This window comes from Hyaena hyaena, unplaced genomic scaffold (assembly GCF_003009895.1).
Source record: "Hyaena hyaena isolate Hyena2069 unplaced genomic scaffold, ASM300989v1 scaffold_378, whole genome shotgun sequence".
Lineage (NCBI taxonomy): Eukaryota > Metazoa > Chordata > Mammalia > Carnivora > Hyaenidae > Hyaena > Hyaena hyaena.
Genome location: NW_024081009.1, coordinates 1,439,307 through 1,454,602, shown reverse-complemented (window position 1 = coordinate 1,454,602; position 15,296 = coordinate 1,439,307). Strand labels below are relative to the sequence as shown.

The following is a 15,296-nucleotide window of genomic DNA, read 5'->3' as shown; positions in this document are numbered from 1 at the left end:
GCATTAAAGACTCAAAAACAGAGGCGCCTGGGTGGCTCAGTCAGTTAAGTCTATGACTTCAGCTCAGATCATGAGCTCATCATTCATGAGTTCGAGCCCCACGTCAGGCTCTGTGCTGACAGCTCAGAGCCTGGAGTCTGCTTCAGATTCTGTGTCTCCCTCTCTCTCCCTCTGCCCCTCCCTTGCTCGTGCTCTGTCTCTCTCAAAATAAATAAAGATTAAAATTTTTTTAATTAAAAATAAAAAATGAAGACGCAAAAACAATTCAATGTTACGATGCATATGTATGTGCATATACATATACACAAATATGTGTTTATATATGAGTGTTTATCATCTATATATCAAGAAACTTGAATAACTGTATTAAAGTATCACTATTACTATAATTTTTCAAATGTGCTTTAAAGTTTCCTAAATAGAAAAGACCAAGCTGTTAGAATTTCAAATGCTGTGGGCAGTACCATGGACAGTACCACGGACAGTACCACAGACAGTACCACGGCCAGCACCATGGCCAGCACCATGGTCAGCACCACTGTCAGTCTCAAAGGGACAGGTGCCCTGAAGCACCCAGGAGCAAAGAAGGGTGTTAAGATTGAGAATGTTTTCTTATTTTATGATTTATAGCTATTTAATGTCAAAGACTAATACAAATTCTTTTTATAAGCAAAGAACATATAGGCAGTGTTTGAATAAACTGACATTACAATGAAAGGTATGCTATGATGGTCATGTTGAACATCAAACTGTAATACTTAAAATATGGCATTTCCAGATGGAAAGAAGTCTGAATGATTTTTCTAGCAGATTCCATCACACTAAAATCACTGACTTGACTACAAAAAATTCTCACCCTACAGACAGAAACTCCTATTCCAGAATCTTTGAATTAGCACTCCCCTTCATACCACACATCCTACCTTATCTGTGCCCATATCGCTACTACAGTGAATCAGCTTTCTACCTTTATGGCCACAACATCCACATCACTCAAGAGTCCAAACTCTTCATTGTCCCAAGCTTAATCCACCATAGTCCCACTTGATTATTTAGATTTATAATTTTGACCATTACATCTGTTTGATTCACTTTAAAAAAAAAAGTTTATTTATTAAAAGAGAGAGAGAGAAGAAGAGAAAGAGACTCCCAAGCAGGCTCCATGCTGTCAGCACAATGCCTGATGCAGGGCTTGACCTTATGCACCATGAGACCATGACCTGAACTAAAATCAAGAGTGAGATGCCCAACAGACTGAGCCACCCAGGTGCCCCTGTTTGATTCACCTTTTAAAGAATGGGCTGTACACGGCTACCGCAGACCCTGGTTAGGATTCTTTCTCTCTCTTTCTATATGCTCCTCCTGTATACACATTCATGCACTCTCTCTCTCAAAAAAAAAAATAAATAAACTTGAAAAAAAAAGAACAACTTTACAATCAAGACAACCATTTCTGGTAGCAGAAGAATACTTTATAATTTAATTTACAAAACATTTCTCATCAAGATTTTTTTTTTAATTTTAACTTTTTTTTTTTTAGTTCATTTCTGAGAGAGAGAGAGAGACAACATGAACAGGGGAGGGTAAGAGAGAGAGGGAGACACAGAATCTGAAGCAGCCTCCAGGCTCTGAGCTGTCAGCACAAACCCACAAGCCAAGAGATCATGACCTGAGCCGAAGTCGGATGCTCAACTGACTGAGCCACCCAGGCGCCCCTCAACTCATCAAGATTTATAACCTTGAATTTCCATACCTTTTCACAACAGAACTTATCTACATTAAAGGTTAAACTTGAGCACTCTCTTAACTATATTTAGAAAAATGTGTCTGAAGAAGTAAGAAACCTAAGCTACATACACACTCATTCTCTCACTAATACATTTGTATTTCTACTCATGTCTGTAAATAAGGAACCCTGGTTTCAAGCACTGACCTACTTCACTTTGGTGCTGAACTCTCACTATTTCAGCTTCTCACCATGCTTCAAGGGAGGGGTTATAATTAAGGGAATCACTTATGTCAGTGTTTCCCAAAATGTGTCTGAGGAACCACTTAACAGTGAGTGTTAAAAACACAGATTCACGAATCAGACTTCTCAAGGAAAGGGCCTGAGAATCTTTTTTTTTTTTTCAACAAACTCTCCAGGTGTTTCTCCCAGGCAAGTTTGGAAATCACTAATAATGCAACTCTCTCCACCAGCTACCCATATCTAAAGTAATTTCCTTTATTTTTACCCCAATTAAAAATTTTTATCCTTCATCCTATTTCCACAAAGGGGGGGAAAAAGCCACCTAAAGATAACCCCAATATTGGGGCACCTGGCTGGTGCAGTCAGTGGAGCAAACAACTCTTGATCTCAGGGTTGTAAGTTCAAGCCCTGTTTGGGTGTAAAGATTACATTACAAAATAAAATCTTAGGGGTGTCTGGGTGGCTCAGTTGGTTAAGTGTCTGACTCTTGATTTCGGATAAGGTCATGATCTCATCGTCATGAGACTGAGCCCTACATCAGGCTCTGTGCTGTGTGTGGAGGAATTCTCTCTCCCTCTCTTTCTGACCCTCTCCCACTCTCTCTCCCAAAATAAATAAATATTTTAAAAATAAAATAAAATCAAATCTAAAAATGAGATAACCCCAATATTTCAGTTCCCTCTGAAGAAAAAAAAAGTTCTCATGAAAAATAAAACAAAATAACTCCACAAGTCTACTATGAAAAGAAAACATAACTTAAAACAAAATACTGCATTTCAGCTGATGAAGTGTCTTCCCCCCAAAAAATCAACCATGAACTAGAAAAAAGTATATGTAACACTTTAAACTGAATTAAATATCCTCAAACAAGCACTTATAAAAAAACAAAACAGCTAAAATCAGAAGATTAAAAAGTAAGAACACAAATAGACAAAAGAAATGCAATAAGAGTTTTTGGAACTCAGGAAAGAAACTTTAGAAAAAGATAAAACTATTTCAGAGTGAATAATAAATTACAAAGTGCCCACAGGAGAGTAGATTCAAATTAATACTTAGTAAGAAGCAGTGAGAAAACAGTTAAACAACCAAGAAAATAAAAGTGAAAGAAAGAAAGAATATTAAAAGAACAAAGAGAAAGTAGTTGAAATGGAAGACAGGCAGACAAGGACTAACATACATACAATGAGAGCCCCTGGGAAGAAAATCAAAACAAGTGGACCAGAACTAATGTTCAAAACTCTAATCTAAGAAAATGTTTTCAAAATAAAACTTAAATCTGCATATTGAAATGACCCATTATATCCATTGTTCATTGACCTAGAATGACCAATTTCAAGAAATATCCTAATAAGACTATTACACTTCAAATATAGAAAAGTCCTCAGGGCTCCCAGGCAGAAAAACTGAATTACTTATAAAGGTAAGAAAATTCGACTGGCATGAGACCTCTTAAGAGCATCATACAAGGCAAGGCAATTGTGATGCAGCATTTTCAAGAAATTCAAGAAGACAAGCCAAGAATTTTATGTCTAGCCAAGCTGCATTTGAAAGAACAAAGACATAGAAAACCAGTTTGAATATGCAAGAACTTAACACTTATACACATATACACTTCCTAGAGGCATGCACTAGATCATAGGTTTTGTTCAACCAAATAGAAACTGGCAAAAAGACTATCATAATCATTTAAGAAACTTAATCGTAGAGTTAAACTAAAATAACTATGGAGTCATGTGTAGAAGAATAGCACGTAAATATCATGCTCTGACAAGATAGAAAGTAACTAATATGTAGAGCATGGTGACTATAGTTCATAATACTAAACTGCATATTTGAATGTTGCTAAGAGAGTATATCTTAAAAGTTCCCATCACAGGAAAAAAACTGTTTTTTTAACTATATAAAATGATAGATGTTAACTAGACTTACTGTAGTGTTCATTAGCAATGTATACAGCTATTGAATCACTATGTTATATACTTGAGACTAATATAATGTTATATGTCAGTTATACCTCAATTTTAGAAAATTTCCTTCTTCTACTTAAAAAAATATTTAAAATTAAAAAAGAAAGAACAAACACAATAGGAGGAGAAAGGTGGAGGCAGAAAATGATCATTAACTGCTATTATGTAGGCAACATAAGAGAGTCAAAGGGTATCACTTAGAACTGACAGAACAGAGGTTTTAAAAAGGTCAAGTAAGAAGAAAAGAAAGAAAGGAAGGGGACTAAGGGTACTATGAGAGGTATAAATGCAAAAGTAGTCACTAAAACAAAAATAGAAATACTCCTAAATACCAAGATTTTAAAAATAGCAAAGATGACATTCCAAATAGAGAAATAGAACTAAGATGGAAGATAAAAGAACTGAGATTGAATATATCAGTCATATCAATAACTGTGAAAGGGTTTAATAAACTTTTAGAAGATTTTCAAATTAGCTCATAAACCAAAATCCAACTCTGTACTGTAACCCCACAGACAAACCTAAAACACAGGGATTCAGAAAAGCTAAAAGTAAAGAGATGGGCAAAGATATGCTGAGCAAATTAAAAACAATAAGAAAGCAGTGTTTGTGATCCCGACATCAAAGTATAAGTTACAACACATTGAACAAGATGAAGAAGGACATTTTATGATGCTAATAGCCACAATTCACATTAAAAGTAGAACAGTTATGAATATCTACATACCAAATAACCCAGAAACTACTATGTAAAGTAGAAACTACAGGATATGCAAGGGAAAGTAGAATAGAAAAACACTAAGATTTTAACAACCAGTCTCACTGCCAGACAGGGCAAGTAATCACTGGGATGTAAGAATACAGAAGACCTGAACAGCATAATTAGTAAAGTAGAGCTTACAGACATACAGCAGACACTAAACCCTGATAACAGAATATACCCCCTTCTCAGGGCACATGAACCATTTTCTTTCTCTGCGTGTGTGAGTGCACATGCACGTGTGAGGAGAATGCTTAAGATCTACCGTCTTAGCAAAGCATTGTTAACTACAGTCACGCTGCTATACATTAGATCTCAGAACTTCATCTTACAGAACTGAAACTTCAACAACCCATCCTATAAATGTATTCTTCAAAAATATCACCATCATAAAAGGAAAAAAATAAAAGCCAAAGATTAGAGAAATGACAACTAAGTCCAATACACGATCCTGAACTGGATCCTCCACTGAGGAGGGAAAACATGCCGTAAAGGAACTCACTGGGACAATGAACAAACCTGAAATATGAACTAGAGATTAAAGTTCCAACATTTAATTACATTAACGTTTAATTTCCTGAATTTGATTACTCTAAGAGCATATCATTGTCCTCAGGAAATACACACTAAAGTATCAGCTGTAAAGAGGAATGATTTCTGCAATTTAATCTCAAATGGTTCAGAACAGAAATGTGTGTGCGCACATGTGTGTGGAAATTTTTTAGGTTTTAAAAGCAAGCAGGAAAAAAGCTGACTTAAGTATCCTTGGCTGCTTCTTTCCTTCTCCTGCTGTACCCATGAAGTGGACATGAAACTACCTGACGAGAAAATTCATAGTCCATTTTCCCAATTTTGCCACAGTGCCTAGGAGATGATGCCAACTTTTGCTTATTTGTCCCTTGGCTTATAATCCATAAGTAGCTTAGTCCTTTCTTCCTCTTGAAGTCATAACCTGCTTTCCATACCCTCCCCCAATAAGTATACCATTTGCTTAAATACTGCCACTCTTTCTTCTCCTTAACTTAAATCTGATTTGTCTTTCCAAACAAAGATAGAAGAAAACCAACCTCAGTATACAGTAAAAGAGAATCATCAAGTAATACCAATTACTCCTCTTCAACATAACTTAGACTTTAAAAAATTTTTTTTCCACAGCCGTAATTTCACAAAGGCCTATTCAACTTAATTCTAGGCAAGTCAAATAATCTCCAAGCTATTTTCCTTGATTCCTGAATTCTCCCCATTCCTCATTATACTCCACACTGATATCAGAATCTTTCCTACAATTAGGAATTTGATGGACTCATTCAGAAATCTTCAGGAGCTCTCTATTGTCTTTTTTTTTTTTTTTTTTTTTTACAAATAGTTTATTGTCAAATTAGTTTCCACATAACACTCTGTGCTCATCCCCACAAGTGTCCTCCTCCAAGTCTCTATTGTCTTTGAATAAAATCCAAAAATTTTAGTATGTACTTTCAGGTACTCCACTGACTGCATATTTTCATCACTTACCAGAATTTACTCAGGCAAATCCTTTCAATCAGGCACACATACTTCCTGAGCGCTGCCTATGATTTGCTTGCTCCCATCTCAATGTCTTTTATTGATATTATTTCTCATCTTAAGAGCCTTTCTTCCTTATCTCTATTATGTAATGCTTTTCCTCTACTTCATAAACATGCTCAAAACTCCAGTGCCTGAAAGGATTTCTCTGGCTGACTTTCCAGAGTCTCCAATCAATTCACCCACTCCTATTCTAACTTAGCACTTTCACAAAGGGCTCCCAGTGGGAATACTTGCGCACTTATTTACTCTGTACACATTCTGTGAGCTATGAGTAAGTGGATATTCTTTCCCCCATTAGATTATAATTTTCAGGCAGAGGTAAGTACCATAATTATTTACTTTCCATTCTCATATATCTAACCAGTAATATAGGTAGGATGAATGTTTAATGGCCTGACAACCAGCATTAAAAATTTTACAGATTTCCACACCTGTGAGAAAATCATGAAGAAAATCCACATCAGGTAGCTAAAAAAACATACCTACCTTCTATTTCTTGCCCAATAGAAAGTCCAGCCCATTTTCGCTATAAAATAAAAGAAAAATAAAGACACTTAAAACCAAATCAGTCAAAAGTATAGAAATGAGGAAAAGAGGAATGTCTATGAATTTCAGTAATAGGAACACATTCAAAGATCAAAACGTAGTTTCATGTTGTGTGTTGACCTGTGATCCACAAAAAGATACGCTGGAGACTTAGCCTTGGGCACATGTGATCACAGCCTTATCTGGAAAGAACATCTTTGTAGAGATACAGCCAAGCTGAGATGAGCCACCTGGGTGGCTCAGTCAGTTAAGCAATCGACTCTTGATTTTAGCTCAGGTCATGGTCTCATGGTTTGTGAGTTAGAGCCCTACACAGACAGTGTGGAACCTTCTTGGGATTCTCTGTTTCCCTCTCTCTACCTCTCTTCCCCCCACCCCCTTGCCCCATCTCTCTCTCAAAATAAATAAATAAACTTAAAAAAAAAAGATGAGATCATATAAAATTAGGGTAGGCCATAAGCCAATATGACCTGGTGTCCTTATAAGAGACAGGCAGATACATGGGGAGAAAGTCATGTGATGATGGAGGCAAAGACTGAAGTGATACATCTACCAGCCAAGGAACATCCAGGACTGTTGGCAACACCAGAAGTTAAGCATGGAACAGATTTTGCTCCAAGGCCTTTGGACAGAACACAGCCCTGTGGACACCTTGGTTTCATTCTTCTAGACTCCCAAACTGCAAGAGAATAAATTTAAGCTGCTCACTCTGTGGTACTTTGTTACAGCAGCCCCAGGAAACATATTTATATGTTATATTTTATATCTGAGCATCTATCAGAAAACATACAAAGCTTGCCTTTGTACCATAAAACTGGCCTCATTGAGTAGGATGCTCCTTTGCACACTACAGTGCTCCTGAAGGCCTTCACAGTATCAGATAATATTTCAGTGTTTCTAAAGGTACTATGGTTCCTTATACCATTTGTTATGATATCTCAAAAAGACAGACATTCAATTCATGAGAACTAAATTAAAACTGGTCAGCTAATCTCTCCTGAAACCCAAGCAGGGATTCCAATCATTAGATGGTCCTGACTATTCGTTGTACTAGCCAGAGGATCTTCAGGCATTTGCAACTAGACTTTAGCCTCCCCCAGAAGGCAGGCCAGATTGCATTTAGGCAGGGATTTAGGACTGGCCTGGTATGGATTCAAAATTAATCACTACTAATAACACTTCAACAGCGAGAAAAATAATTTTTGGCTGAAAATCCCCATTTTGTCTACTCATCAAACAGCGTGGATTTGGGGGTGGACTGTGGAGAGGCTGCATTGTGAGTATGTGCAACACCTGCTTTCCCCTCCAGCTCCCTCATCGCAGGTTACTTCTCCCTCCTCCGCCCTTCATGCCCTCTTCTCTCATATCCCAACTCACTTTCAGCCAATGAGGAATTTAGCAGGATGCTGAGTAAGTCCAGACTGTGGGTCACAAAGCAGCCACAATTAGGTTCTGTACTTCAATCCCAAAGACAGACTCAAAGGATGACAGTAATAGTATCTATCATATGGGATTGTTTTGAGAATTAAATGAGCTAAAATACGCAATTATACATCAGTATAGTATGCATATAGTATGAGCTAAAATATGCAATTATGTACCTGGTCTATAGTAAATATTAGGGAATTTTTTTTTTAAAGCAGAGAAACAAGAAGAAATAATCGAAATCGCATTTCTGACTACCAAAATCCCAGCTCTGCAAAACCTGGCAAACTCTAAAATATCCCAAACATCTTATGCATAGAAACAAATGTGAAAAGTAGTCCTGATAATAAAGAGGCATCCAAATAGGGAAAAGGGGAATAGTGAGTGAAGATCTCCCCTAATTTTTCAGGGCTTCAAGAGATCTTAGTGTTTGATCTCTTGCCCTCAACCTCCAGGGTAGTAAATCAATGCTTACTAATGCACTGAAAGGACGTCGGGGTTCCATTCCGTTGTTGAGGACTGTGGGGTCAGCAGCATGAGTAAGATGGTAAGGTAGAAAAGGACACAGCCTCGTCCCTGCAGTGCTCCTCAATTAGGTACTAGGTGCCTGCAGACAGTGCGAGGCGGTTTCCCGCCACAGAATCCACCAACAGTTATAAATGTAATCATAATCCTTCAACTCATTAAAAAGCCCAGCAAGTTAAATTGTAATGTGAGGGGTGCCTGGGTGGCTAGGTCAAATAAGCATCTGGCTCTTGGTTTCGGCTCAGACCATGACCTCACAGTTTGTGAGATGGAGCCCCACACTGGGCTTGGTGCTGACAGGTCAGAGCCTGCTCAGGATTCTCTCTCTCCCTCTCTCTGCCCCTCCCCCACTCTCTTGCCCACACACTGTAACAAATAAATACAGTTAAAAAATAACACTGTAATTTGAGATAACTACTCATTTCATATTCATTAGTGTGACATCACTGCATTTTTTTAAATGTATATTTTTGAGAGAGAGACAGAGCACAAGCAGGAGAGGGCCAGAGAGAGAGAGAGACAGAATCTGAAGCAGGCTTGAGGCTCTGAGTTGTCAGCACAGCGTCTGATACAGAGCTGAAACCCACGAACCACAAGATCATGACCTCAGTCGAAACTGGACACTTAACTGACTGAGCCAACCAGGCGCCCCAACATCACTGCATTTTAAAATCACTATTATTAGATGTCAATTGTACAAGTATGTGTTATTTTAATATCTTTTGTTACCCTGCAAGTTAACATTAAAATAACTTGAGACTTAATCTGATGGCTACCTGATATTACCACAGAATTTTTTTAAATTAGGGGAAAAAAAATCAAGGCAATAAAAAGCAGGCATAGTAAAAATGGGCAATTAAGAATGTATCTTTAAATTCCTTATACCTAGATGTTTTTCTTCAATATGAATCAATACAGTTATAGAAAGATGCTTGCTTTAAATGAATTGATTCTTCCAGGGCCTTTAAGAATGGAAGAGAGTAAATCAGCATCTGAGTTACCTGAGGTAAGCTGAACGCAATGCTCCCGGGTACCACTGACGGATGGGTCCTCAATGTAAATGTATACCTGTGGTTGGGAGAGGTCCTCACAACCACATGCCTAAAGGACAGAAACACAGTTCATACTCCATGTCAAAGGAAATAAAAGCATCAACTCCTATGTATGCGTTCATTTCCAACAACTGATGCTTGATGGATACCAGGTGGAAACATGGCAGAGTGTCTGAGGTCCTGCAGGAAGAGAATCACAAATTTCACTTCTAAAAACTGTCAGCAACTCAAAATGTTTTCCAGGCCTAAGGGGTACCTTGGTACAAGCACACATCAAGCAGAATCAGGACCAAGCTCAGGAGCGTACATACCATTCAAAATACCATTTCCAATTTACATTTTTAAAACTGAAGACAGAGATTTTGAATCTTTGATATTAAGTAAAAATTAGATGTAGTTCCTCTCCTGAGAATTATTTCAGATCTGTTTGTTTGTTTCTTTAGGTTTATTCATTCTGAGGGAGGAAAAGGGCAGAGAGAGAGTGAGAGAATCCCAAGCAGGCTCCATAATGTCAGAGCCTGAAATGGGGCTCAAACCCACCAACCATGAGTTCATAACCTGAGCCGAAACCAAGAACCAGATGTTTACCCAACTGAGCCACCCAGGTGCCTCTACTTCACATCTTAAATAGAATAAAAGGAAGAGAAGCAAAGTTAGAAGAACCAGGGTATAACAATACAAAAAAAGTTAGTTTTAGGACTAATCATTAAATCTCTGCAGGCTCTCTCAACAGGTGAAACAGTAACAATCCAAAAAATTAAAAAGATGGTAAAAATAAGAAATTGTCACAAAATACATCAGCTTTCATATAGACATCAGTGTGTACTATTTCAAAGCATTTTTTGCTAATTCACTCTGCTCAGGAGTTAGCCATAAACAGATAATGCAGTCAGCTCATGATAACCTCCTACACTGAGAAACTGCCAAGGACTGTGTGTGTAATAAAACCTTTAAACTCTATTTTGCAACAGCATTATCTTTTTTAAAATCATCTTTTAGAATGCTATGACTTTTTAAATATTAATGGTTAGTATTTCTATACACTAAAACACAAGTTCTTTACAGCTGGTATATTTCAAGTAAACTCCATCACAAATACAGTGAATGTCCAATATATGTAAGAAAATTCTATAAACAAATTCTCACACTGATTATCTATACCCCAGTTTATACAGAGAGAGTTCTGTGCTCAACTCAGCATCATAAATTTTTAGGACAAGAAACACTATTACTGCAATCATTCAGCCCATTACTCTGAAGCTGAAAACTACAGATAATTGGCAATTCTACCTTTGTATAACTCATGTGTTTTACAGATAGCTTCAAAAAACGGGCTCAGTTAAAATCCTGCCTTGTTGTTCCTTATTTCCCTCATCTGCCTCTGTTAGGGCCTCTTTATCTCCGTACCTCTAGCAGCCTCAGAAGCATACGGATGGCACCGAACTTGGTAGCAGGGTTTTAGAAGTTCTGGCAGTGGATGATGTGAATTAGTTAAAATAAAGGACAACCAAAAAATACTTATAAAAAAATACTTTGTTGTGCATCTTCCAATTTTCATCTCTTAGATTATCATAGTAATAGTTATCAAAACAGCTAATAGTTATGGAGGCTTATTAATGTGCCAGGCACTATTCTAAATGTTTTATTTGTATAAGTCAGTCTTCACAACTTCCCTGAGGAAGATATTATCATCATCTCCATTTCACAGATTGGGACACAGAGGCCCAGAGATGACAGATAAGTTACCCACGGTCACCCAGTTTGCAAGTGGCAGAGGCAGAATCCAAACTCAGAAAATCTGACTGCAGAGCCAAAAACCTAATGACTATGCTACATATGATGCATATAACCAGTACATCTAGTTCTGCTAAGAAAGTTAATAAAAATAAAAGTTATATATAAAAAGCTATGTATGATTTTAAAAACATATTAATCAAAGTTTAACACAGTAAAGACTAAAATACAGGGGTATCTAGGTGGCTCAGTTGGTTAAGCGGCTGACTTCAGCTCAGGTCACGATCTCATGGTTCGCAAGTTTAAGTCCTGCATTGGGCTCTGTGCTGACAATTCGAGCCTGGAGCCCCCTTTGGATTGGGGGGTGTGTGTCTCTCTCTCTGCCCCTCCCCCCATCGCTCTCTATCTTTCAAAAAAAAAAAAGAATAAATGTTAAAAAAAAAAAAAAAAGATTAAAATACCTAACTCTCATCTTTTCCATTTTCTGACAGAGCAAGAGGAATAAAAAAATTACCTTCAAGTTTCCTAAAACATAAGCGCTCTCTAAAAGTTTCTAAAATACCACTTGGCAGGTTAGAAAAAAACAAAGTTAGATACTCACTGGCCAGGCTGGAAATCCTTTTCGTTCACAACTGCACAGTTGGTTAAAGATAATTCATCTGTAGGACATCTTGCAGCTTGCATACTCTATAAAAAGCAATGATTCGGAAAATAAAATTAAGTCATCTTTAATAACCTTAAAGAATAGTTTATGCCTCCTGTCCTCTATTCCTCATCACCTGTAGTAAATACCTATTGTTTTTGACTTCCTGCATTCCTTCTTCTGTGATCACAGCAAATGCTTCCCTTGGGAAACTGTTCCTCCCCTACCGTATGCCTTTGTGGGCCTGCCAATCACAGCACACGTTCAACCGCAGAGTCCTATTCCACTCATGGATTTACACCGACATGTGCCAGAAGGACACTCTCCCCTGCCTACCCAGTGCATGGAGGACAAGTTTCTGCTCTAAAAGACAGTAAAACAGAGAAAGCAAAGATAACAGAGGCAAAGAAATAGACACCTTAAAACAAAGATCTGACAACCAAGTTCAAGTCCTTGAGACCAGTACTGCATTGGTTATGAACCAATAAAAAAATTTTTTTTTTTTTTTTTTACTCAAGCTCTTTTGATTTGGTTTTCCACCTCTTCGGATGAAAAGAAGTTTGAGTGATTCAAATGCAATGAAGTAAATTCAGTAAGTTTAATAAAGTGTATAATGAAAGAATACCTTTTTATAAGAGATCCCAAGTGGCATGAACCACATCTCCTATGGATTAAGAAAAACCATCTTCTAAATATCTCCCAACAAAGATAATTGAAAGGCATAGTTTATTGAAAACAGTAAGTAATCTTTTTTGATCAACAGCGACTGGCAGAACATTCCTTCATATAATGCACTAAACCAATACCTCCTCCACCATCCCCTTGGGTTTCCTAGGTAGTGAAACATGACCCTGTAGTCATGACACGTAGTTTATGACTCAAGTGCACATTCTTCAAATCTCAAGCCAAAGCTGAGTCTTCTTAAATTTGTCTCCCAAATAAAAATGTATAGAGCAAAATAAATTACCTTTTGCTTTGCTTCTGTTGTAACTAAAAGGCTAGTTTCAATACCGTTATCTGAACTGTTTAGAGCAGTGGTCCCTACAGTGGGCTACGTGCACCAAAAGGATCTACAGATAATTCAAGTATCAAATTCAACTGCATTTAGACGCAGAGCTCTGAACAAGTGTATCACAAGATATTAAGACAAGATTTTAGAGAACAATTAGGCAGCAATTTGTTTTCTGTATTTTCTAATAAAATAAAAATAAGAACATATTTTTCACCTTTAGTTCCTCTTTTTTATCTTTTCATATATACTTTACTATATATATAAACTATGAATATATCATTTATAAATAAATATGTATATATACTGGAGATACATGACCAAAAGATGTTTTCCTTATGGGATTCATAAAATATCTGGAAATCACTATATTTAGAACATGGGATGAATAAAGCCTGGGTCATAGGTTTGCTTTATGAATGAGACAGTATTTTTGCCCATGGTCAGTGTGAACAGCCATCTGAGAAAAGTGTACCAAACCTTTTGTTTCCCACCCATCCCAGAGTCTCTCTTACCTATAAGCTTCTTCCTTTTATATTCTTCTCTCTCCCCTAATGCTGGGCCTTTTGAGTAGCTAAATTCCTACTTGTTTCAACAGTTCTCAGCTCAGACATTACTTTTTCTATAAAACCTTCCTAGACACCTTCCCCTCCCCATTAAACTGATACAATAAACTTCAAATAAAAGCATCTGACTGTATTTTCATTGTCTGTTTACATGTTTGCATTGCATACAAGACAGTAAGCTGCTCAAGGTCTCAGATCAGATCCTGCTTACATCTGTGGTTCCCCAGAGCTAGCACTGGGCTTGGTAAAGTGAGTGCTCAGCAAACATCTGCCGAATAAATGAACTTAGAGATCAATACAAATCTATCTAAATGCAGAATAAACAGTTCAAAGGACATGCATTCAAAGGATATTTCAAGGTTATTTAGGAAGTGATCTAATTTCAAGGTTATTTAGGAAGTGATCTAACTTAAAGGGTCTAATAGTTCAAAATTGCACAGAACTGATATAGCCAAAGTAATACAAAGTTTACAAGATGTTAACCTTAGCATTTGTGAATATATTTAGCTGTCAAAGAGGTGGTGTCCTTCAAAAAAAAAAAAGTGAAAAACTCTGTGGAAGTCATCTGGCTGGCCAACTATAACAGATGCTGTGAGCAAAAGGCCTCCCTACTGGAATCTAGAAGCATCTGTATTTTTATGATAAGCCAAGCAGGGTATCTCATTTTTCATCAAAATATAAATTCCTATAAATAGTAGCTATTTACTCGTCACAGTAATGCCAAGGGAAAATTCCACATTTTTTCTAACATTGACCTTGCCTCTAGGAAACAAATAAAAACTCAGCCACTACAGCTGTGCAGCTCTTATGAAATCAAAATACTACATGGATAGGGAATTTTATAGAAATTCAGTTATCTGAGTTACTAGAACATTTAACCATCTAAAGGGCTGTAAAATGTTTTTACTAATAATTGAAATGTAAAAAATGATTAACTCATTGCTACTTAAAAGAACAAAAATCTCAAATCCTTAATGGAAACCTTAGAAGTAATTATATCATTGCTTGAAAGCCTTTAAAGTGCAGAAAGAGGGGCGCCTGGGTGGCTCAGTTGGTTAAGTGCCTGACTTTGGCTCAGGTCATGATCTCACGGTTCGTGGGTTCAAGCCCCACATCGGGCTCTGTGCTGACAGCTAGCTCAGAGCCTGGAGCCTGTTTGATTCTGTATCTTCCTCTCTCCCTGACTCTCCCCTGCTCATGGTATCTCTCTCTCAGAAATAAATAAAACATGAAGGAAGGAAGGAAGGAAGGAAGGAAGGAAGGAAGGAAGGAGGGAAGGAGGGAAGGAAGGAAAGAAAAGAAAGAAAGAAAGAAAGAAAGAAAGAAAGAAAGAAAGAAAGAAAGAAAGAAAGAGAACGAGCAGACAGAGAATTTGCTTCTCTTCATCAAAAAAAATTGGGGGGATTTAACGAGGACTCCTCTAAGCAACATTATATAGTTTTCAAATTTAAATAGCATACTTTTGTCCAAAGGTCACTTTAAAAATCAGATTATTTAAATATAGGCTTTATTGTTTACCAAAGAATTTAATAGG

At 37.2% G+C, this 15,296-nt stretch overlaps 1 protein-coding gene across 2 annotated transcripts in view; it reads right to left on the bottom strand.

Annotated features, from left to right (window-relative positions):
* NSF (N-ethylmaleimide sensitive factor, vesicle fusing ATPase) overlaps positions 1 to 15,296 on the bottom strand; it is a 138,899-nt gene that overhangs the window by 105,232 nt on the left and 18,371 nt on the right. For both annotated transcript variants that reach the window (XM_039250659.1, XM_039250660.1), the window contains exons 2-4: positions 12,146 to 12,231; positions 9,760 to 9,859; positions 6,749 to 6,788 (exon numbers count right to left, since the gene is read on the bottom strand). In XM_039250659.1, coding sequence (XP_039106590.1) covers positions 6,749 to 6,788; positions 9,760 to 9,859; positions 12,146 to 12,231 — 226 coding nt within the window. The remainder of the gene's footprint in view (positions 1 to 6,748; positions 6,789 to 9,759; positions 9,860 to 12,145; positions 12,232 to 15,296) is intronic.